Genomic DNA, 22,734 nt, shown 5'->3' on the forward strand with positions numbered 1-22,734 from the left:
TATATTTCAATTTGATTAATTTTTTTTTTAAATTTATGTAAGTCACTAATATATGTCTTTTTTTGTAAAACAGCATATCGATGCGTGGGTGACACGTCTTCTAATAATAAGAAAACTTAAGAAAAATAAAAATATACGATATACAATAATGCCGACGTCTTTTCACGCCGTTCACTTGAAGAATGCACGAGATGAATCATTTGATTTGGGCAATGGACAAGCTAACTTTATCCTGCATGGTGGGAGGTCGATAAGGTTAGTATTTATTTTAGATTGAGTTTAAAGGTTTTATGAAATAAGTGCGCAAATGAATGAATTATTACTTATGATTGCAGGTGTTTATCCCTGTTTTGGAACGTAAACATTGGATTCTCGTCGAGCTTCAGCTCCCATCCCTTAAGACAATAGTGTATGACAGCATGATAAATTACATATCATTGGCTGATTTAAGAGATGTTATTAAGGGATGGAGCTCTCATTTGGCTAAATTCTTGGATGCGATCAATTATTGGACTCGTTCTGGAAACAAGAAGCCAAAGAAGCTCAATATTACAGTTATTAGAGACGAGACCGCGCCACAACAAACGAGCGGAGCCAGAGGAGATTGTGGTCCTCTCGTATGCTTGGCGTTGGAGCGTTTGACGACGGGAAGCATCAAGTATCTACCTCCCACCGATAGAGATAAAGCTGCAGTAGGCTTGTGGTTTCGGCATTATATGGCTAAATCGATATATACGAGACGCTGCCTACCTGCATCCGCGTTATAAAAATGTCCATAAACAATTGGTAAGTTTATATACTTATAAATGAAAATGTTTGGTTAAGTAATTAGAATTCAATAATTTGCGTAGAAAGTGTTGTTTGAACAATGTTTGGTTTCTGCAGGTTAATCTCAGAAGTGAACTGCGTGAAAATGATGTCGAGCTGCAAAAGTTGATTCAATAGTTTAATTGATTGTTTTTGATTGTTTAATTGATTTGTAAAAGTTGATTCAATTTTTGATTGTTTAATTGATTTGTAAAAGATGATTTGTAAAAGTTGATTTGTGTAATTGATGCGAACATAATTCTTATTTGTGCTTGTTTAATTGATTGAAATGTAATGGTTGATTTTGTTGATTTCAATCTGCATTATGTTGAAGGCAAAAATGACTATCGCAATGCGAAATGAAAATCGCAATGCGAAATGAAAATCGCAACGAGAGAATCGCAATGCGAAATGAAAATCGCAATGCGAAATGAAAATCGCAATGCGTTTATAATTTCGCATTGCGATTATCTCGTTGCGATTTTCATTTCGCATTGCGATTTTCATTTCGCATTGCGATTCTTTCGTTGCGATTTTCATTTCGCATTGCGATTTTCATTTCGCATTGCGATTTTCATTTCGTATTGCGATTTTAATTTCGCATTGCGATTTTCATTTCGCATTGCGATTCTCTCGTTGCGATTTTCATTTCGCATTGCGATTTTCATTTCGCATTGCGATTCTCTCGTTGCGATTTTCATTTCGCATTGCGATTTTCATTTCGCATTGCGATTCTCTCGTTGCGATTTTCATTTCCGCATTGCGATTTTCATGTTGGGATTTTCATTTCGCGTTGCGATTGTATTTTCCGTGTTGCGATAGTCAAATGCATGCCTAATAGTGATAACAACTGAATAACAAGAGTTGGTTAAGTCAAAATGGTTGGCCTGAGTCATTAATTCAACTGAAAATGTTAAAAGTTCACACATAAAATCCACATAATACAACGTTTGCATATGAGCTTTTGATGGCAACGTTTACATAATACACATAAAATGTTAAATGTTAAAACGTTTACATAATACAACTGAATAACAACGTTTACATAATACAAAGTTCACACCATATGAGCTTTGGATTTTGATGAGGATCCATATTTTGGTAGAGGAAAAGATGATTTTGATGGCACTGGTGATCCACATGTCAACCTTGTATGACCACTTTCCTTGCACCGACTACATGTCGATCTCTTCTTCTCTTCACCCTTAGACGGTATACGATCGTGACTTTTTGGTCGGCCAGGTAGCCTTCTGTCCATGGCTGGTGGCAAAACTGTTTGTAAGTCATCTGGTATGTCCCACTCAGAAGGATGTGGAATAGGGTAGACAATCTCGGCATAAGTCTGTCGATAAACTTCTGTAGTGTAGCAATCCATAGCGTATGCGCTTGAATCATCTTGGTTTAAATGAAGAGCAACTTTTATAACATGGCCACACGGATAACCAGATGTTTGCCATTTCATACAACTACACGTCTTTGCATTTAGATCGACTAGCCCATTTAAGTTATTATCCAGTACTTGAAACAAAGTGTTTGAACATGGTTCAACTCTCCATGACGTTGACTTCACAACACGTTTCGTTATCTTTTTTCAGTCCATGGTGTAACACGATGTTCCAATGTTCCTGTAAATTTAAATAAACAATACTTAGTAAAATATATAAATATGATAAGTTACGAATTCAAAGAAATAATACCTGCATGGTTTCTTTTCTTGTAGTACCACTGTTGAATAGAGGCTCGAAAAAACTCCATTAACATAGTAATGGGTAATTTCCGGGAATGACGACTTAGAGCGTTGATTGATTCTGCACTATTAGACGTCATGAAACCATATCTTGCTCCAAGTTGATGTACTCTTGACCATCTTTCAAACCCGACATCTTCTAGTGTTTGAGCACACTGAGGCAAAACACGTCTTAAACAATTTATATGCTTATTGAAATCCACTTCCCGATAAGCTTTTACAGCCTTCCAGTATGTCCATTTGTGCTTTTTTATACCAGCAGACCTTGATTTTAGATTTCTATACAAATGAACACCACAAAGTCCATGAAAAGCATCTGGGAAACACCTTCTAACAGCGTTGTCAATTGAGTTTGCCCTATCGGATATGATTGTCAGATTGCTAATAGGACCTATGCAATCCCTAAGATGCCCCATAAACCATGTCCATGAATCAGAGGTTTCAGATTTGCCAACCCCGTAAGCTATTGGCAATATCCCATTGTTAGCATCCATGGCTACTGCTAATAAGTTTACTCCAAGGTATCGACCTTTCAAATGTGCTCCGTCAACTATAATAACTGGGCGCATGCAAGTAATAAACGAACGAATCTACAAATAATATACACAAGAAAATAATCATTTAAATGTGAAATGCATGTAACTAACAAAAATGAGTCAACAAAATTATATTGATTTACTAACCGTAGCACCAATGGCGATAAACAGCAACTCAAAGCGTCCTCTCTATCTGTTTTGATATGAGTTACCGACCCAGGATTTTTCAGCTTTAAATTGTGACAATAAGCCGGCAGTTGGGCAAACGATGCTTCTGGCGACCCCCTCAACAATTCCAAGGCATAACATTTGGCTCTCCAAGCTTGAGAATATGATATACTAATCTTGAACCGAGCATTCATGTCAGTCATAATTTCATGTCCCCGATATACCCTGCCATTCAAAAACATTAACTCAGCCAGAAAACCACCCAACACCTTTTTTTGCCTGTCTATGGTGAGGAAAAACTTGGGTTCTTGAACATGTATGTTTATCAATAAAAGTCCTAACTTGAAACATTTTGCAATCTTTTATTCTCTTTGCAATCATACGCCACGTACAGTTTTTGTCAATCATACACCTTGTTTCGAAACGATCTTTGCTTGATTTGTTAACTTTTAGTTGATAGCCATCTTCCACACATTTCGTATATAAAGCTATCTTCAAGTCTTCCTTTGTATCAAAACAATCATCTTTCTTGATACGAATAACTTTTGTGTAACAATCAACTGCTTTCTTTATCAACTCTTCTTCCGGTATCTGAAGTAATTCTGGCATATTCCAGTTATACGCCCGTGGCATTTTCTTTTCTTCGGGGACTTTTTCTTCTTTTTTTCTTCTTCAGGATTATATGAATTACAGAATGGATGTTCAACATGTTCATTCACAGTCGTAACTTCCTCCTCATTATCATCAACATTACATTCTTCGGCAACGGCTGTTTCATCATCAAAATTCGGGTATGACCAATATCAATATCATTACACGCATGGTCTGTTCTTCTTCTGAAACATCATCAAAATCCGTGTATTGACCAATATCAAAGTCCGGATATTGACCAAGACCAAATTTCGAATACTGACTAGTACTCACAATTTTTTCTGTTGGCTCATCATCGTCTAACTGGTCAATACGAAAACCGGAATTTGGTGCTGAAAGTTGATTGGGATTTGGATTAGAGAAAGGTTGTGGGTTTTGAGAAAAACTTAGTTGATTACTACCCGCTACTGACCCAACAATACTACTTCTAGGTTCAACAACATACAATGTAACATCTTGTGAAACACTAATGTAAGCAATGAATCGTTCAACATCTTCATTGTCGGTTAACAAATAAACTTTACCATTTCTCTGATAAGATAGCCTAAATCCACTTAGGGGCTCTAAATTCAATTTATTTGAAACACGTAGCATTAGAGTTTCATAAGTTAACTTTTGTAAAGACAATTTTAGTTGAAGATTTATGGGTAAAGGCATATATGTAAAACACCATTAACATTATCCCATGACCCTCCAAAACACAAATCTATCCAAACATGATCAACATTAGATGATTTCATGGTTGTAACTAAACAAACGAGATGCGAAACTAAGACCTGTTGCCGGATGGGGAAGGATGTCGTTGGATATAGGAACGGATGTCGCCGGAGAGAGTGATAGATGGAGATGGAATGAGTTGCGATTTAGGGATTTAGTTTATGATTTCAGTGTTATATACCCAAAATTTCAGTGTTGTGATTTACAGATTCTCGTTGCGATTTACGGATTATCGTTGCGATTTACAGATTCTCGTTGCGATTTACGGATTATCGTTGCGATTTACAGATTCTCGTTGCGATTTACGGATTATCGTTGCGATTTACGGATACGCGTTGCGATTTACGGATTATCGTTGCGATTTACGGATACGCGTTGCGATTTACGGATACGCATTGCGATTTACGGATACGCGTTGCGATTTACGGATACACGTTGCGGTTTACGGATACGCGTTGCGATTTACGGATACGCGTTGCGATATACGGATACGCATTGCGATTTACCCATACGCGTTGCGATTTACGGATACACGTTGCGATTTACGGATACGCGTTGCGATTTATGTGTTCGCGTTGCGATTTTCATATTCGCGTTGCGATTATGGAAAATCGCAATGCGAATTTGTACTATCGCATCGCGATTTTCAAGAATCGCGTTGCGATTCTGGAAACTGATTTGCGATTCTGGGGATCGCGTTGCGATTTTTATTTCGCGTTGCGATTTTGTTGGTCATTTTGGCAAATCCAAAAAAAGTTGGTTAAAATCGTATATTATAACTTTTTTTTGGTCACTGAGGCGATTTTCTCTATACTTTAATCACCATATTCTGGAATTTTACAATTTTGGTCACTTACCCGTATTTTGGGATGTTACACAGTTTCTTAGTGTTGAAGATTCATCCCAAATTAGAAAAGGTAATGGTGTTAATCAACACTCTGAGAGCTCAAGATTGAGTTTAATAACTCCATGAGAAGAGAGGTTACTAAACACATACGAACATACCTTAAGAGTTCATATGATAGTTCAAAGCTTTAGTACATATTATTTTTTATATTTAACATGCTTTAAACATATTTCACTGCATAAATTAGGAAATAAAAACACAAACATATTAACGTACACAACTATAACTACACTCACATAATATGAGTTCAATTTAGATACAAGACCAATTACCTTGGCTTGACCTTCACTAGTAATGTATAACAAGGAGGATTGAGGTTGTAAACGTTAGTGATAATTCATCCCTTTTGATTTGAAAGAAAAATATCAGTTTTAGTGATTGAAATAGGTTGAGGCTCGTGGATAGAGGTTGTAGACATCAGTGGCGGTTCATTCATTTTCATTTAGATAATAAAGTGCTAGCTATGGTGGTAGGATGACGTCGATGCTCTAAAGCTCGAATTGTTCAGCTTTGGATCGTTAGGAATGAAAGGGGAGAGGGAGAAAGCTCTAGTTTATTGATTTACAACAAGTGAGATGGTGATTTCTCTTCTAATTTTGATGAAAAGTCATTAATTATGGTGGTCGAAAGAGACTAATGCTCTAAAGCTCTACTTAGTAAACATTTATGAAAGTTGTAGACGTCAACACCTATTTGATTGAATAAAGAGTCACTAGTTACGATAATCAAAGTAGATTCAAACTCTAAAATTTACGTTATTCAACCTCAAATTAAAAGGAAGGAAAAAGGGAAGAGAGAACAAACCCTAATTTGGGTAGTATCATTCTTTGAGAGAGAGAATTTCCTTATACGCTCGATATCTTTATTGTCACGTTGCAATATCAGATAAAAGACCAGAGATTATCTTTGTTCACCATAAGTCCTAGAGTGATAATTTGCTAGTCATCTATTTATTCAACCAATAAATATGATTAAATGGGCCATGTCATTTTATCTATCACTTATTTGCCCGGTGGGTGTAGAGAAAGGACAGACTTGTAATTTCCCTTCTTTTGTTGTAATTTCGATAATTTACGAGATCAATGCAAAGAAAAAAGCCTTGTTCTTCTTAACAAATCAACACAACGATTATTTTAGTTAAAATTAAACTCAAATATTAAAAAAGATTTATCCAGTTTTAACCCTAAGTTAATCTGTACATCCAGAAAATCAATTTATTATTTAAAAGATATTGTTTGTTTTATAAAAGTGCACACATTTATTAACAATAACTTTAAATACTATCATTATTGATTATAAAATATTATTTGTAAAATATGAACAATTCCAAATAGACGGCCATAAATCTATGCAACTTATTTGGTTGTTGAGTAATACACAGACAAAAATATATATAATTCAGGATTTTAATCAATTTGGTGGTCAATAAAACACATACACAGAGGACCAAATTCAAGTAGAAATTATGAATTTTTCTAATATATTGGTATTTAATTTATTAATTGAATCGAGTACTACAAAAGTTCAATATGAATGTAGGAACGGCGTAAGATTTTATGTTAAGGGACGAATTATAAAATTTTAGGAGAGGATAAATTTATAAAATTTAGGGGAAAACATATTTTCAATAAAAAGAAATTTTTTTAAAATATATGATAATTTTAAATTTTCAGGTGATGACTACCCCTGCCTATCCCTCTCGATCTATCCTTGAATATGAGAACGACTCTTTCAATCCAATTTTGTTTCATTTACAAATGTCAGAATTCGAACCTCAAATTTTATTTAAGAGATATAGTACCTTATCTCATAAAACCAAATGATTGTTGATAGATTAATTAAAAAAATTATTGTTGATAGGTATGAATCAAACGACTTAAGTGGTTAAGAGATTATTATAATTTATTGAGATTTATGGTTCGAATATGACGTTTATAATATAAGGATGTATAAACGTTTATTGTCAAATCATTGAAAATCTTCTAAATCGATACTATTTTTTATTTATCCTATATGAATTAAAAGAACTAATTGTTGGTAGAAAATTATAATTTTAAAAAGCGTTAGTATGATATAAATCGGAGCCTGGAATAAGCCGGGCGGGCAAAGACAACAACAGCTGCCACATTTGATCCAACTGTTTGTTAAGTAACATATGACCCAATTGTTGACCATTTGTCAAATTAAAGACGAATTAAAAAAAGGAAAGAAAAACCATTATTATAAATTATTAATGATTATATTAAAAATATCATTATTATTTGTGTTTTATATTAGTTATCTTTTCAAAGGGCGGATCCGTGATTGAAGTATGAGGAGGGTAAGTTATATAACTTTTAAAATAAATAGAATCTTAAAAAATAACTAAATCATAAAAATTAAGAGACTGTAAGTTTAATTTCATTAATTTTAAAACTCAAATGTCTTAAAATATAATTAAACCAGATAAATTTGAGATTAAGGCTTAATTCCATTAATTTTAAACTTTACAGTGTCCTAAAAATTAATTATACCAGAAAATGTTGAGAGGAATAAAGACTTTATTGTAATAGTTTCAAAACTACCAGTGGCTTAAGAGGTATTTAGACCATCAAAATTTATAGGGTTATTGCCTCTCTCACTTGTAACATAGATCCGTCCCTAATGATATTATTTGCTAATTTATTTAACATGCCATACTGATTGTTATCGTAATTTATATTAGTAAAATTTTTATATTGTATATTTTATACTTTATAATAATTTAATTTTAAATTATTTATACGTTGATTTAATTATAAATATTTTATCACTCAATTGGGTTGAAAAGGTAGTCATCGTTTCTACAGTACCTGTTTTGAATTAATCGATTAATAAATCAGATATCAATAAATACACTTAAAATATAAATATTTTATTACTCAATTACTTTTATTTTAATTTTATATATTTTAGTTCGTATGCCAATTTTTAATCAATTCAAGATTAAAGTTCGGTTACTTTAAGGTATGTTTAAAATATAAAATTAGTTTAGCTTTTAAATTATGTATCTGAAGCGTTAATCCACATGGGTTTAGCATGTCTGTCTATTAACAAATCAAATCAAGATATATACTTGATTATTTTGGATTTTTTTAAATCACATATTTAAACCAGTTAATTCATACCATCATTAGTGAATTTATCGGCATTGTTTAAATTATTTATTTCAAAAAAATTGGTATGTATTAATTATTATTTGAAGGATCGAGCAAGCAATATATTCGATTAATTTTTATGTAATACCGTGGTTTTAATTTCTCATATCATACTTTTCTCATATTTTATTTTCCCTCGTATTTTACATAACTTATTACAAATAAGATTTATTTAAAATTCATTAAGTGTTCTTAATGATCAAGGGTGATATTTTTAGGGATAAACATGGGTCGGATCGGGTTTTTTCGTCAATCTGACCCGACCCGAGAACAAGGAGTCCTCCACCCGAGACCCCACCCAACCCGACCAAAACAAGTTTTCACCCGACCCAATATATAACTTAAAAATCCAACCCGAAATAATAAAAAAAATTACTTTTATTCAATAAAAATTGTGACTTAATTGAAAAAAATAATATATAGAGGGGTATTATTGTAATTATTTCTAAATATATAAGGTAAAATTATATATTTTTTCGGGTTGGGTTAGTTATTTTCACCCTAAACCTGAAACCGACCCGAACATCACATAAAAAATTCGACCCGACCCGACCCTGATTTTTTTTATAAAAAATCCAACCCGGTCGGGTCGGATCGAAACCCATTGGGTTTGGGTCTCATGCCATCCCTAAATATTCTCCCTAAAGATATTGAATTTGAGTAATTGCATCTAACATATTATTAATTTAATTTAATTATATAAATATAAATATAAATATAAATATAAATATTTAATATTTAATATATTAATTATTTAATATAATCAAATTTACATTTAGTTTCAAACATGATTGATTATTAAACTACAAATATAATTATTTGATGCATGAAAAATGTAGTTTTTTTCCTAAGAAAATTTAATTCATCTTTATGTATCTTTAATTATTTATTTAAATATTAAATAAAGACTCATGATCAAAATTAAAATAATATAAAATAAAAGTTTGAAATTAAATTTTTAAAAACAAAACCCAAAAAATAACATTAACTCGACAAATTTGCAAGTATGGTTAAAAGTTTTATTTTCTTTTTTAAAATCATATAAAAAATAACATGAATTTGTCAGATAAGATTGCGAGCTATATGCGGAGAGCAGAGCCCAAATGTCTTTGCTTTTAAATACTTCCTCCTCACTCTCACTTTCTCGCTCATTACCTTCCTCCCTGTCTTCTCCGAGATCCCATCTTTGCCTCCCTTCCTCTTTTGCCCTTCGATTCCCCACTCCTCCCTCCATCCCTTGAGAGTATCTCCGTCTTTACGTACCCAAGCTTCAGCCGCCACCACCACCATGGGCGATGCCCCTGACGCTGCCATGGACGCTGTCCAAAGACGCCTCATGTTTCAGGATGAGTGAGTTTTTCCCGATTCCGGACTTCCCCATTTTTTTCGTCTTTATTTACGTTTTTTCCATTTACCTTTGTTTTGTTGCTATGATCGGTTGCCGATAAAATGAAAGAGAAAGGAGGGGAAGTTGAAGCTAAAGTTAACTGAGTTTACTAGGTTCCTTTTCCTCTGTTCAAAAATTATTATCATTTTATAACTAACATTACGGAATTTTTAAGCTTGTTTAATAAATTGTTGATTGAAACGCGTTGTTCCCCCCCCCCTTCTTTTATCAATAATCTAAATTGCACGTAGACATGTGTATACAGTAGAGTATAGGTATATGTATATGTTCTATGCAAGTAAGTTTTAGAAAGTTTACTTAATTGATTACTAGTTTATGTCAAAGTTCTTTATAGTTATATGATTTAATGATTTCTAAAGCTGGAACTTATGTGAATCCTCTGAAAGCAGTGAACTTTCCATTTTTTTTTTATTCTTGGTGCCGTGGTCTGCGTTTCCAATAATTTGGAGGGGAGAATGATTGGGAACTTCTTTTGTAACAAAGAAAATGGTTTCCCTTTCCTTCATAGACTTAGCAGCCAGATGAAAGTATCGGAGGCTATTCAATTTTGAGCCATATTTCGTATATTTACTGCTGAAAATTATTTTAATACCTCTGGTAAGAAAGGGGGGGGGGATATTATGATATTATGCCCATGATTTTGTTCATATTATAGGAGGGTCCCCTTTTGGCAGCTAGCTAAGTCAAGTGCGAAAAATAAATATGATGACGTTGCTAGCTAGCCCCGTATATCTTCTATCATCTAGAATGCTATAAATTTTTATAAACTGTAATGTTAGCAGCCTGGCTTACATGCTGTTATCTGTTTTGGTTAAACGTGTAACAATTCTTGATTTGAACCCTTATTCAAGGAAACCATGTTAGTTTATAAAAAAGAGGAAAATGTGATTGAAAATGTTGAAAAAGAATGGAAAAAGGGTAGTTTATTTTCTTTTTCTTTTTACATATTTTCATTAACGTGTGTTTTTTGTTTCTTCTACCGAAGTCCTTTGTGTGCTGTGTTTCCTTTCCTGGATTGAATTGGAGCAATGTGATGTCGATATGTGAATGGTTGGTTGTAGTAGTTCACTAATTGTGGTATCTGTTATTGCATAGGATAACTCTTTATATTACCAATATCATATATTTCTATTACACAAATTGAGGTTAAAACTTTACTGAACATACAGTTTGTTATATGGCCGTATGATTATGAAGCCTTCTAGGTTTGCAATTACAAAGGTCATTGTATTGGTCAAGCTTTTTTGAAGCGCAAAATATTTAGTATTTAATACTAACCTATGCCTTTGCTTCAATCTTCTTGTAGATGTATTTTAGTGGAGAGTGATAATGTTGTTGGCCATGAATCGAAGTACAATTGTAAGTAAAAAATGCTTATGATGCAGTTTCTGTGGGTCATAGGCTCATAGCACGTTGCGCTACATTATCCTTTCATATTTTTAAATTTTATACGCTCAAACACACACATACTCATATTTCTAAAGTCCAATGCATTCATTTGACTGCATCTGGTGTAATCTAATTGTGGAATGAAATTCATTTATTGTGATGACCTAATAGCCATATTAACCATTCAGTCATAAGCATAGTTACATAAATCGCTCAATAGCCCACGATCTACGTACTGAACGTTACGATCCAAAATGCGGTACGAACGCGTTCGGATCGTTTCAAAATCGCGATTCGGTATATCGTAGTTTTGCAGTAGGAATAAGAGGAGATGCAATCAGAAAAATAAAGGGATTGGGGGTTTGAGAGAGAGAAAATCAGAGGAAAAGAAGAGGGAGAGGGGAAACCATTCGGGAAAACCAGAAAAAAACAGTGAGTTGAAGAGCCTTACCTTAGGTGTTGTCATCGTGGCCTCACCGGAGCTGGAAGAGCCCATCATCGTTGTAGTAGACATTGATTCTCTCGAGTTGAAGATCTTGGTCTCCTTGGTAACGACCGGTTGGATCTATACCGTGCTCGGCACAAACAACCTCCCAAAACTTGCTCCGATTTGGTTGTCGCACTGGCCACCGTGAGTGTGAAGGATCTCACGCATCTTCGATTATGGAAAGAAGAAACCAGAAAGGATAAATGAGGGGATTTAGAGAAAGAGAGGCGGCAAAATAAGAGATTTAAAATTGAAAATGGAAGTAGGAAGAGCCTGTTTTTTATATAAAATATATTTCATTTAGTTTTGGTCTAATTTTGATTTTAGATCCTCTATTCTACTCAAATTTAGAGATTAATCCTTTTACTTTTTGATCCCTCTAAAATTCAATATTATTAAATTGAGCAGTTCAGTTGATAAACCTCAAATCTAAATTAAATAAAATAAGGCAAACAAAACATGCATTTCTAAATTTCTTCTATGATTGATCTCTATCTAAGAAACTGGTACATCGTACCAGAGCGATCCGAAATAAGTTTACCCCCCTCATACCGAATTTTAGGGACCTAGCGAATTGCGATCCCGTTCCACGTTCCCATACCGGAGCGTACCGCGATCCATGTGACTATGGTCATAAGAGTTGTTATCAACTTAATTATGACATTTTGTTTGATCTAGCTATTATTTATATGTATTTCCTCTGAATTTATTTTCTTGTTTGGAATAATATAGCATTTACAGTTTTGCAACGCTGTGGCTTATTTTCTGTGGTGGCCATAACTAATAACAAAGATTTAGTATGTTGTGTTCTGTTGTAAAAGCGTCCAGATGAAACCTGGTAAAATTTCTTACGGCTTCCATAAGTTGTTAAGAGGAGAACTCTCCTTTTAAATGTAGGATTAGAAGGATATCAGGAAGTTGCATGGTCTTATTCTTCCCAAATATCTTATTAATTCCACTTTTCTCATACAAGCAAAGTTTTGTGTAGGAATATTAAATGTGCTCATTGCTTTATTCATCGACTGTTACTACTTTTGGTTGGCAAATTATTTTGACCAGTGGAATTCATATTATTTATGTTTGGTGTTGAAAAGGAAAAGACGATCTAGTATTAAATTTGTAACTGACTTTCATATACAGTCAGTCCAGTAATGATATTCAATTTGTATAGGATGGAGAAGGTTGTTTATAGAACTTTCTTATTACAGTGGAGCCTTATACAATTTGCTGCACCTTGGAAAAAAAATACTTTAGCACCAACCTTTAGCAGGAACTTTTGTCGTGTAAAAATTATTGTATTGTTCATTAAGCTGTAAGATGAATCACTGCATTTTCACTGGGCCCTTTATTCTGCTTATGATATAAGAAGCGAAGATCAAAGAAATGCATGAATTTCTGGCCTACATTTGGATCCTATAAATTGTGTTTTACGTTGCATTATGGGAATTAAAGGATGTTAGATTTAGCTAGATAAGTTCTCTTGGTGGTATTATGAGAATACATGGAATATCTGAACGTCTCTTGGCTTTTTTTCCCTGCCATCAATGTCTTCACTATATTGCCTTTATTTCTGCACTTTAAACATCAGCTTGAAAATTTACAGGTCATTTGTGGGAGAAGATTTTAACTGGAAAGATGCTGCATAGGGCATTCAGTGTATTTTTGTTTAACACAAAATATGAGTTGCTCCTTCAGGTAACACAATAAAATATTGGTAATTGAGATGTTTAGAATTGTCACTATTTTGAACTTCGGCATTATAATGAGATATGAAGTCAGTAAGGTATGTTATTGACTTCTCATTTAGTAGAGTATTAACATTGTAATATGCTTCTTAGCACGCTAGTTAACACTAGTCACTTGTTTCGTTGTAAAAGTCAACCCAACACCTATTGCACCACTAAAGAAATCATATGACCTTATTTCCCTTAACTTGGGGAAAACCTTTTACACTTGTTGGGATGATAAATTCTAATACAAAAGTTTCTCCTTTATTTTTTATGTTTTCAAGAGTCACCTTGCTCAAAATATGAATTTACAATAATTTTTTTCCTTCACAAAATAATCAACTTCCAAAAGTTTTCAGGTATATTATCTCCTTAAAATTATATGTCAAATTTTGTTTGGGTTTTATTTTATAAAACATTTTATTTTATGAGGTATTGATAAAAATAAAATATTTTAATTAAAAATATTTTTTTGAAATAATTTATTTATAAAACTTCTAGTATGTAATTTTATAAAAATAATTATTCAATATGTATATCATTGTTTACTTAAAACTATATTTATAAAATAAACTTTAAAAATATTTTATCGTCGTGAGAAATATTTGAGTAGTATAAGATTTTTACTTCACATCAAGGAAAAAAGTGATATTTCATATTGTAATAGCTTAGTTTTCATTATTCAACTTTTTTTTCTTCTATCAAACAGTGAATAATTTTAGTACTAATGTTATTATATCTATTTTATCACACATGTATTAAATAAGTTTTTCTTCATGCTATTAGACTAACCAATGAAATGAGGCATAAGTGTATTTATTTACCTCATTTTCTTTATCATTTACATTCATTGGAAGTTATGATTTTGACTTCTTTTCTATCTTTTGAAGAGCCTTACAAGTCCTAAATCAGTAAGAGTAGAAAAGAGAAAATGTTGTAAGTTGGACAGGATGGTCACTACGAAGTCAAGTTTTGTAGGATCAGTTGCATTTAACGATGGAATGGGTGATAAACAAACATTAGAAACATAAAACAAAAGTGTGGGGAAACAGGGTATTGTCGCAGGTCTTAGGCTCTTAGACAAGCTGGCTAACCCCTTTCTTTATCTAAATCTTACCCTTTAACATTCTCTCTAGTCTTAATTTCTACTTTGGTACCAGATTTTACATTGAATACATTGCATATGCATGATAGTTATGCTTTGTAAATAGTTGAAGAGGAAAGGTTTCTTTACATGCCTTTCCTTTCGGGTACTTTGGCAGCAACGATCTGCAACGAAGGTAACATTTCCTCTGGTGTGGACAAACACCTGTTGCAGCCATCCTTTATATCGTGAATCAGAGCTTATTGGAGAGAATCATCTTGGTATATATCTTCTACACCTGTTTCAGTAAAAGCATTTTTATTTCTTACTGTGGATGATGATTTTTTTCCTATTTCTCTCTGTAATAATTTGTGTACAGGGGTGAGGAATGCTGCCCAAAGGAAGCTTTTGGATGAGCTCGGTATTCCTGCTGAAGATGTTCTCGTTGATCAGTTCACCCCACTGGGTCGCATGCTCTACAAGTCACCTTCTGATGGCAAATGGGGCGAGCATGAACGTAATACTTCCCCTCTGTCTGCATAACATTCAGCACCAAGTTCTTTTTTAACTGCAGAATAAAGTTTTGAAATCTGCTTCAAGGGGAAAGCTATTACTGTGTACAAATTATACATTTCAATAGATGGCTGGTGTTATAATTGTTTCACATCTATTACTTGGCCTGATTTTGTGAATATTGAATGAACCTATTCATCATGCTGCAGTTGATTACCTCCTATTCATTGTCCGAGATGTTAATGTTCACCCAAATCCGGATGAGGTAGCAGATGCAAAATACGTGAACCGTGAACAACTGAAGGAGTTACTGCAGAAAGCCGATGCTGGTGAAGTGAAACTGTCGCCGTGGTTCAGACTTGTGGTGGAAAATTTCTTGTTCAAGTGGTGGGATCATGTTGAGAAAGGGAGCCTGAAGGAAGTAAGTGACATGGAAACCATTCACAAGTTGTAGATTAGAAACAAAGGACATGAAATAAAGTGTGAGAATGGTACTCTTCTAGAAACAAGTTTAATTCCAATAAAAGCAGGCTTTAAGTAATTCTAAACTTGCTGGTTTTCTCAATATTTGTTACACCAATGTTGTTGCTAAATTTTGAGTTAAATGTTGTAAACTTACGAGGGCATGCATCTTAGATTTGGATTTCAATAAGAGTTTATTTCATGATATGCATGGTCTGGCACCTTCTTTGTTAAATTGTTAAGGGGTCAGAAATGGCAAAAGTCGGGCTATTTAATGGATAGGGATGGTAACGGGGTGGTTCTTTTGCTCGAGTTTTATGCCTTTCACCCCGACTCGGACCTGATTGTCTCGAATTATTATATTAATCATTACTATAAACTAAACAACCTATTTCATTATTTACTTATCCTCACATTTTTATTTTGTTCATCCAATTATCTTTTAAAATCATATTTAAGATTTTGTTTCTGTTTTGATCTTTCGTCGTTAGATTTGATTTAACGAAAATTGTAACATGACATGATATAATAACAATTTTAGTTTTAAAAATTTATATATTTTATCAAGTTGATCATAATTCAAAATGATTCTATCAAATTCGTACAATTTAGTTCTTATTTTAGTTTAAAATAGTATATATTTCATTATTTAAAATATTATATTAATAATTTCTCTATTTCTTTTTATATATCACTTAAATAATTAAGTGTTTACTTTACGAATGTGCATGGAATTAATATATGATTATATAAAAATCTATACAGAATTATAGTAAGATTGAGTTAAAAGTCAGAAAGACAACAAATGTTTTATAGATGCATTTATGAAGGAGTGGATCAGAAACCATAGGAAAAATAAAATAAATGTCAAATATAGGTAAAATGAAAACGGGAAACTGAGAACAAAATCTTGAAACCTTAAACAAGTTCATATTAACAAAAAAAAAAAAAAAAACAGCTCGACTAAAACTTACTTGGATTGGTTCTATCTAAATTAATGGTTCACAAATTCTTTACCAATAGTGGCTATTAAAAATACCCCTCAACACTACCGAAAAAGGTAAGGAAACCCTCACTATCCCTATATCATTTTCTTCATGCATATGATCGATTATATTCAATACAAAAATATCGATTTTAATTTTTTGTCAAAATCAGAAAAGGTACGCCATCAACGGTCGATGAGATAAATTTATTGTTATCAACAAATCTAACAATTTCTTTGATAATAATTTCATTCCAACTCTATTTGGGATCATTTATTACAATACATTTTTTATAATAAAATATTTTTAAGTCGCAAAATGTAATACATATTAAATTTGGATCTTTAATCTCATGAATATTCTACGAAAAAAAATCCACCATTACAAAACCCTAAAGACGCCAACAAGCTGAAACGATCTATTTTACATCACACTTTCCATATCTGCCGTTATTTTGCATTTTTTTTCTCAAAAATCCCACGGCCGTGGGCGGAAAGCAAGGCGGGTCCTCCATGGCATCATTGCTCGAATCATGCAAACTCATAGACCAAAGCTCCTCAGCTCTATCCACCGTTGCCGTGGCAGTTGCCGCCCTCTCCTGCGAGGCCGCAAGGGCTAACTTAGCCGCTTTCGACTTGACCGATTCCGGCGATGGGTCCGTCGCCAAAGACGACATCGGAGTTTCTAGCGACATCAAAGTCTTACTTAATGGTTCCAAATTGGCAGTGAGTTCTAATAAAGGTGATGACAAAGTTAACACAAATTCGTTTTCTGAGATACCTGTTGTTTATGGAAATGTGAGGGAAGCGGTTAAGAGCTTGCATTCTGTTATTCGGGTGGTGTCGAATCCGGGGGAGAAGTTAGGGGGAAAAGTCTTACATTTATGCTTTGAGTTGAGGAATTTAGGGGAGAGTAGTTTGGAAAGAGTGAGATTGAATTTGGGTACAATTACCGTCGAGGGTTTAAAGGGTATTTTTGAAAAGGATTGTTTGAGTGAGGAAGGTCTGCGGAATGGAGTCAAACTGGCTGTGGACGCGGAGCTGGAGAAAGATCGTTTGAAGTTGGCGAAGGACGTGGATTTGGTTTTAGGGATTGTGTGGAAAATTGTTGCATGGGAGGCTGTCACTTCATTTTTTGTGCTCGAAGGTGTTGAGGCTTTGAATGAGAAGAATGGTCGAAAAGGAGAGGCTGATGGAGGGAATGTGAAATCTGAAAAGAAGAAGAAGAAGAAGAAGAAGGTTTTGCTGGGGAGGGGAACTAGTTTTATTGTGGAGATGATTAAGGAGAGGTTGACGAGTAAGGGGGACGGTTTAGAGAAAGTAGTGGAGGAGTTTTTATCGTTTTTAGATCCAAAAAGTCCAGATTTTGATGGTTTGTTGAAGAAGGTGAAGGAGATTTTGGAGAGCAATGAAAGTAGAAGAATCCCCAAGACCCCGAAGGTAAAAAGCTGAACCATGATTCTGGTTTCCTATTAGCTTTAGTCATAATTTGTTGAAAATATTGTCTAAAAAGCTAAAACTAGGAAGTAGGTCAGTGCTTCTTGGTTGGTTTCTCGTCATTGATATTATAAACATTAAGAAAAGAAAAGAAAAAAAGAGTCTACATCATTTACTGCTATAATCTTATGCCTTACTCTTCAGTAGTGTGTTGTAAGTTTCTTAAATTTTTGTAGGGTACTCGGGATTTTGCAAAAGAGCAAATGATGATAAGAAAGAAAGCATTTTCTATTATAACAAAGGTTTTTGAGAGGCATTGTGCCACTGCCCTGGATACACCTGCTTTTGAATTGAAGGAGACCCTTACCGGAAAATATGGGGAGGATTCAAAGTTGATTTATGATCTTGCAGACCAGGTTAGTAAAAACTTGTCCATTAGAATGAAGTCATATTTTCTTGTGTATTTTCTTTTTATTTAGATTTTTTTTCTGATCAGCAACCTAGAAATTTGTTTATTATGGCTGATTTATCAAGAGAAGCGACATGTATGATTTATTAAGTTTTATCTCCAACTTTTTGTTATATTTGTTTACAGGGTGGAGAGCTTTGTTCTCTACGGTATGACTTAACAGTTCCATTTTCTCGGTATGTGGCCATGAACGGTCTCACATCATTTAAAAGGTACCACATAGATAAAGTTTGGAGAAGGGATAACCCATCTAAAGGGAGATATCGAGAATTTTATCAATGTGATTTTGATATTGCTGGTCAATATGAGAAGATGGGACCAGACTTTGAGGTTGTAAGAATTTTGTCTGAAGTACTCAATGCACTAAACATTGGGGATTATGAGGTAAATTGTCATTTTCTTTTCTCAATGCTTGATTTGCTTTCGAAATTGATTAATTTCATTTTTATCTGCTTTTGACAGATAAAATTGAATCACCGGAAGTTACTTGATGGAATGCTGGACATATGTGGCGTGTCACCAGCAAAATTTAGAACTATTTGTTCTAGCATTGACAAGCTAGACAAACAATCCTTTGAACAAGTTAAAAAGGAAATGGTGAGGATTGAAGCCTCAAAATCATTGTGCCTCTATCTAGTAGCTCTAGCAAAAACGGTTTAAATATCACTGTTCAATTATTTATCATGACATGTGAACTTATATAGTACTTAACCGTTCCTTTTATTCTTTTTATTTTGTGGATAAATGACTTCTGTTGCATCTTTTGATTTTTTAGTTAGTATTGTCTTAAATGTTACCATCTTTCAATTTGAATCATTATGTTCAATTGATACTTGCTAGGTGGAAGAAAAGGGTTTATCTGTTGAGACAGCTGATAAAATTGGCACTTTTGTGAAGATAAGAGGACCTCCTCTGGAATTATTGTCCAAGATTATGGGAGGAACCGAGGGTAGTGAGCTTCTTAAACACAATGCTTCCAAAGAGGCATTAGGTGACTTGTCACTTTTATTTGATGCTTTGGATAAATCCAGGTGCATAGACAAAGTGGTATTTGATTTGAGTCTTGCCAGAGGTCTTGATTATTATACTGGAGTCATATTTGAAGCTGCTTTCAAAGGAGGTGTGAAGGTAAATATTTTTCTGCCTGGAGGTTATGAATATTATGAACATCTATCTTTTATGTGAATTCTGTAGCTTTTTTTTTTTAAGTAACTACATGCTTAAGAGCTTTATGGTGGGACTATTTATAATAATCAAGTTTGAACTTTTATGTGAACATTCAACCATCAAGAGAGGTGAAAAAAATGCTTTTCTAACTAGAAATTCTTCTTTCTTTTTACTTTGGAAATCAAGATAATTCTTTTAGATCTTCCCCCTTCTCTCCTTCCTAACCTAGGGTGATAGAGATTCTACTCTTCTTTTCTATTCCACTTTAAGGGTATAAAACTGCATAGATACTGTAATACATGCATGTGTGCGAGTCCAACCTAGGCTTTAAAGCTCATGGAAAATAAAACCTACAAATAGGGTCCTCAAAATAAAGAAACAGAAGTCATTGAGTACTTCCATTTCCTAGATTTTCTCTGGAGTAGACATTTTCCCAAAACTTGCCAGAATGTTTCCATCATTTGACCCTCTGAACAGGTAACTTTTAACTGAAATGTTATGGAAAGACAAGCAAGTTGATGATATGATATCATCACACTGCAGCACCATGCATCCTTAAAATATGATACCAGCATTAATTATTGCAATGGCATACTTCTGTTTTGTTAGTAGTTTAGTTGCCCCTTGCTGATATGATTGACTTATTTGTCAGGTTGGTTCAATTGGAGCTGGTGGACGTTATGACAATCTGATCGGAAATTTTGGCACGAAGCAGGTTCCTGCTGTTGGTATGAGTCTTGGAATTGAGCGAGTATTGACTATAATGGAAGAGAAAGCACAGAACCAGGTGATCTTCATTCGTAACATATTTAAGATATATCTGAATCTATCCTGTTATCTTGTCATTTCTTTCAACTATTTGAACAGCTCTTGATGAATCTGATGTCTTGCTGATTTGAGATAGTGCTAAAAAATTGTTTTTAGTTCTATGAATTTTTAGTTTGCACAGTCTACTCGGAATTTGTGTTCCCCTTGGCCTTTATCATACGATGGACAAATTTGTTAAGACTTTTATGTTAAGACTGTCTCTTCCTACTGTCTCTGCCTTTCAGCATTTTCTTTAAGTTGGACACATATCTGACTGACATTTTCTCTCGAGCCCAAGTAACATAGATGATTATAGTAACTATTTTAATTTCTACTGTTGCTCCACATTTTTATGCGATGTATTAATGTTTCTCTCGGGGTGGCATTTGCAGGCAGTCCGAGCCACGGAAACCCAAGTATTGGTGGGTGTTCTGGGGGATAAACTCTCTGTAGCAGCAGAGCTGGTGAGCGAGCTTTGGGACATAGACATCAAAGCAGAATACAAGGTTCATAAGAAGGTGATGAAGCACATTGAATATGCAATAGATTCAAAGATCCCTTGGCTGATCTTTGTAGGCGAGCGAGAGCTGAATGAAGGGATTGTAAAATTGAAGAACATTGAAAGCACGAACGAGGAAGTAATTCCCAGAAGTAAACTTGTTGAGGAACTACAGAAGCGATTGAACCCATGAAAAGGGGTCTGTTTGCCCACATCATTGGATTTGGAAGTCAAATGCTTCTATTCTCACACGGGTAGATTGTCAATCTTTGTCTGAACACACAAATTACTTTAGGAATTGTTGTATTTTGGAAATAGATTTGGCAATGCCGCGTTTTATGCTCTTTAAAACACATTATATACTTGAGGTGTTATATATTTTATTTAAATTTTGCAACATTAATAATTCTTCTCATATAGGCTCTTGGGACAATTGTGTTTTGTGCTATGATTGCCGTATTTCTTGTGCTTTTATTTTTCTAGTATTGTGCTCGAGACATGAAAGAAAATAATTTATTTTAAAAATTATCTTTATAAAAAATTGTTCAATAAGTTGTTGAATTTGTAGTAGTAAAGAATTTATATAAATGTCTGAGAATATATAAATATTTTTATAATAATATTAGGTTTTGTTACATTTGATTAACTTGTTATATTAATTCAGCCAAGGATTTTATACAAAAGTCTCGTAAAATAACTAAAAATTGAGTTCTTAATAAAAATTCTAAATCGATTGGGTTCTTAGTAAAAATTAGGGTTGATGGTTAGCTCGAGTTGAGTCAATTTTTTTTTAGTTATTTGAGTTGACGGTTTTAATTTTGTTACTTAAATTTTATTTGATATTTTTTTGGGTAGTCTAGTTGTTGGAGTTTCTGATTAAAACTAATTATAAATATTTATAATATTATGGTATTACTTGATCCCAATTTAAACAATTTTCTATAACTATATATATATTCATATTTTTCCATATGTATTATATACAAAGTTGAGAGAATAGAATTTGAAAATCAATCCATCAACTATTATAAATTTTGAGTTATTTGAGTTGTTATTTCAGTTTTATTTTATAATTTGATTTGAATTTGAATTTTTTTAGTTAAGTCTGATTTATAAAATTATTATTCGAGTCAATTCAAATCGAGTAAAAAAAATCGATTTTTCGAGTCAGTCAAATTTTGATTACCCCTAAATAAAATCATAATTTATAATTTTGATACAAAGTAGTGTATGACATCCAACAAATATAATGTTGTGGTGGAGGTCCACAGTCAACTTGGTTATGTAATAGCCTACAACTACAGTGCTGAGTGCTGTTATTGGTCTGCTTCGTGAGATTGGTAATGTAGAGGATCAATCGGAGTGGTAACTGCACAACTTATGACTCATGTCATTGCTTATTTGGAGTGAATAAAATTTAAGAACAGAAAAGAGAGTTTAGAAAATCACATCTTAAGAGAAAATCTTTGCAAAAAAAAAAAAATTATTGCAAGAACCTGGTGTTCCAACAAGAAGGAAATGGTTGCCATTTATTGGCAAGCCTTGGGATACATGACAAACTATCACTAATGCTAACAAGACAAAATAAAGT

General features: G+C 33.5%; 1 protein-coding gene and 1 pseudogene across 1 annotated transcript; both read left to right on the forward strand.

Moving 5' to 3' along the window:
- The first annotated feature begins 9,796 nt into the window (after positions 1-9,796).
- LOC120150083 lies at positions 9,797-15,793 on the forward strand (annotated as a pseudogene).
- A 1,371-nt stretch (positions 15,794-17,164) lies between these two features.
- LOC120150081 (histidine--tRNA ligase, cytoplasmic-like) lies at positions 17,165-21,542 on the forward strand. Its single transcript, XM_039162790.1, has 7 exons — positions 17,165-18,204; positions 18,438-18,617; positions 18,797-19,054; positions 19,133-19,267; positions 19,511-19,798; positions 20,490-20,624; positions 21,037-21,542. The coding sequence occupies exons 1-7, from the start codon at positions 17,278-17,280 to the stop codon at positions 21,334-21,336; spliced, it is 2,223 nt and encodes a 740-aa protein (XP_039018721.1). The 5' UTR covers positions 17,165-17,277; the 3' UTR covers positions 21,337-21,542.
- Positions 21,543-22,734: the final 1,192 nt, after the last annotated feature.

The sequence above is a fragment of the Hibiscus syriacus genome, unplaced genomic scaffold, assembly GCF_006381635.1.
Source record: "Hibiscus syriacus cultivar Baekdansim isolate YM2019G1 unplaced genomic scaffold, ASM638163v2 tig00111013_pilon, whole genome shotgun sequence".
Taxonomy (NCBI): domain Eukaryota; kingdom Viridiplantae; phylum Streptophyta; class Magnoliopsida; order Malvales; family Malvaceae; genus Hibiscus; species Hibiscus syriacus.

Excerpts from the sequence above, each read along its gene's own strand:
- LOC120150081 (XM_039162790.1), top strand. The coding sequence starts at position 17,278 with ATGGCATCATTGCTCGAATCATGCAAACTCATAGACCAAAGCTCCTCA. Across the intron at positions 19,268-19,510 it reads AACAAGTTAAAAAGGAAATG|GTGGAAGAAAAGGGTTTATC; the intron begins GTGAGGATTGAA and ends GATACTTGCTAG. Across the intron at positions 20,625-21,036 it reads AAGAGAAAGCACAGAACCAG|GCAGTCCGAGCCACGGAAAC; the intron begins GTGATCTTCATT and ends TGGCATTTGCAG.